The sequence below is a fragment of the Meleagris gallopavo genome, chromosome 2 (assembly GCF_000146605.3).
Source record: "Meleagris gallopavo isolate NT-WF06-2002-E0010 breed Aviagen turkey brand Nicholas breeding stock chromosome 2, Turkey_5.1, whole genome shotgun sequence".
Taxonomy (NCBI): domain Eukaryota; kingdom Metazoa; phylum Chordata; class Aves; order Galliformes; family Phasianidae; genus Meleagris; species Meleagris gallopavo.
The window spans coordinates 36,497,828-36,498,768 of record NC_015012.2 but is presented as its reverse complement, the minus strand read 5'-3'; the positions used below and the strand labels follow the sequence as shown (position 1 = coordinate 36,498,768).

Here is a 941-nt window from a genome sequence, read left to right as displayed (position 1 = left end):
TTAATAAAATGCCTGTATTAACATAAAATTAAATTTTCTGTTTCCCTCTGTTTTGCAGAATTTTGCATTGGATGGTTTGGTCAACATAGTTGGAGGATGCTGTGGTACTACACCAGCACATATCAGGTATCTAATGAGCTAGGACTTAATGTGCACTGGAAATTAAATTAAATGCTGCTTCTGAGGCTACCATGGCTTCTTACATTTTTCTGAGAAGATGGATGACTATAAAAAAAAAAAAAAAAGCAATACATGGAGTAGAACCTGGCTTTCATAGTAATGTCTCATGAAGAATAAGTAGAGACATGGTTCAAACAAGATTATACCTGTGCTGTTTTGTTGTCTGAAATTCTTGTTCTATAATTATTCTTCCTTGTTCACCATTTGATAGAATAGACTTCCTATCTTTTCTTCATTACTCTGTGTGTTCTTCCTTTGAGTGCTTTCTGGCATTCTTGTCATAGTAAAACTTAAGGTTTCCTTTGATGGTTGAAGAAATTATAGTGGTGTGCTGGGCGAGTGTATGAACAAGAGATCTGTTCATCTGTGTTTGTTATTCATTTGCGCTCCTACATTGCTACTTTTCTGTTGGGAAATCGTTCAGAAAGCTGAGCAGTTTTTATGAACTTGGAATTTGGAATGGGAATGTTGAATAACAGCCATGTTGATTGTCCTGGCCCCTCAGAAAGAGTGTTTCTCATCTTTCTTACTATAAGTAGGTCAGTGGAAAAACTTCCCTTTTTCACCTCGGCTTAAAAGAGAAGGGGCTCTTATGGTTTATTTTTACTTCGATAACAAACTGAGAGGCGTGTAGAGGACAGCGTGTGTCACTTCTGCCTGGAGCAAAGAGAAAGATGATAACTCACGATCATCATGAGTCATTCCAGCATCCAAGAAAAAAATCTCAGCTAAGAACAATGTTTACCACTTTTTTTTTTTTC

General features: G+C 36.7%; 1 protein-coding gene across 3 annotated transcripts in view; it reads left to right on the top strand.

Moving 5' to 3' along the window:
• The window catches only part of MTR (5-methyltetrahydrofolate-homocysteine methyltransferase), a 57,569-nt gene that overhangs the window by 27,493 nt on the left and 29,135 nt on the right, over positions 1–941 (top strand). For 2 of the 3 annotated variants that reach the window (XM_010706984.3, XM_010706985.2), the window contains one exon: positions 59–126. The exons of the other annotated variant lie outside the window; for it this stretch is intronic. In XM_010706984.3, the coding sequence (XP_010705286.1) occupies positions 59–126 (68 nt within the window). The remainder of the gene's footprint in view (positions 1–58; positions 127–941) is intronic. 3 annotated transcript variants of the gene reach the window in all.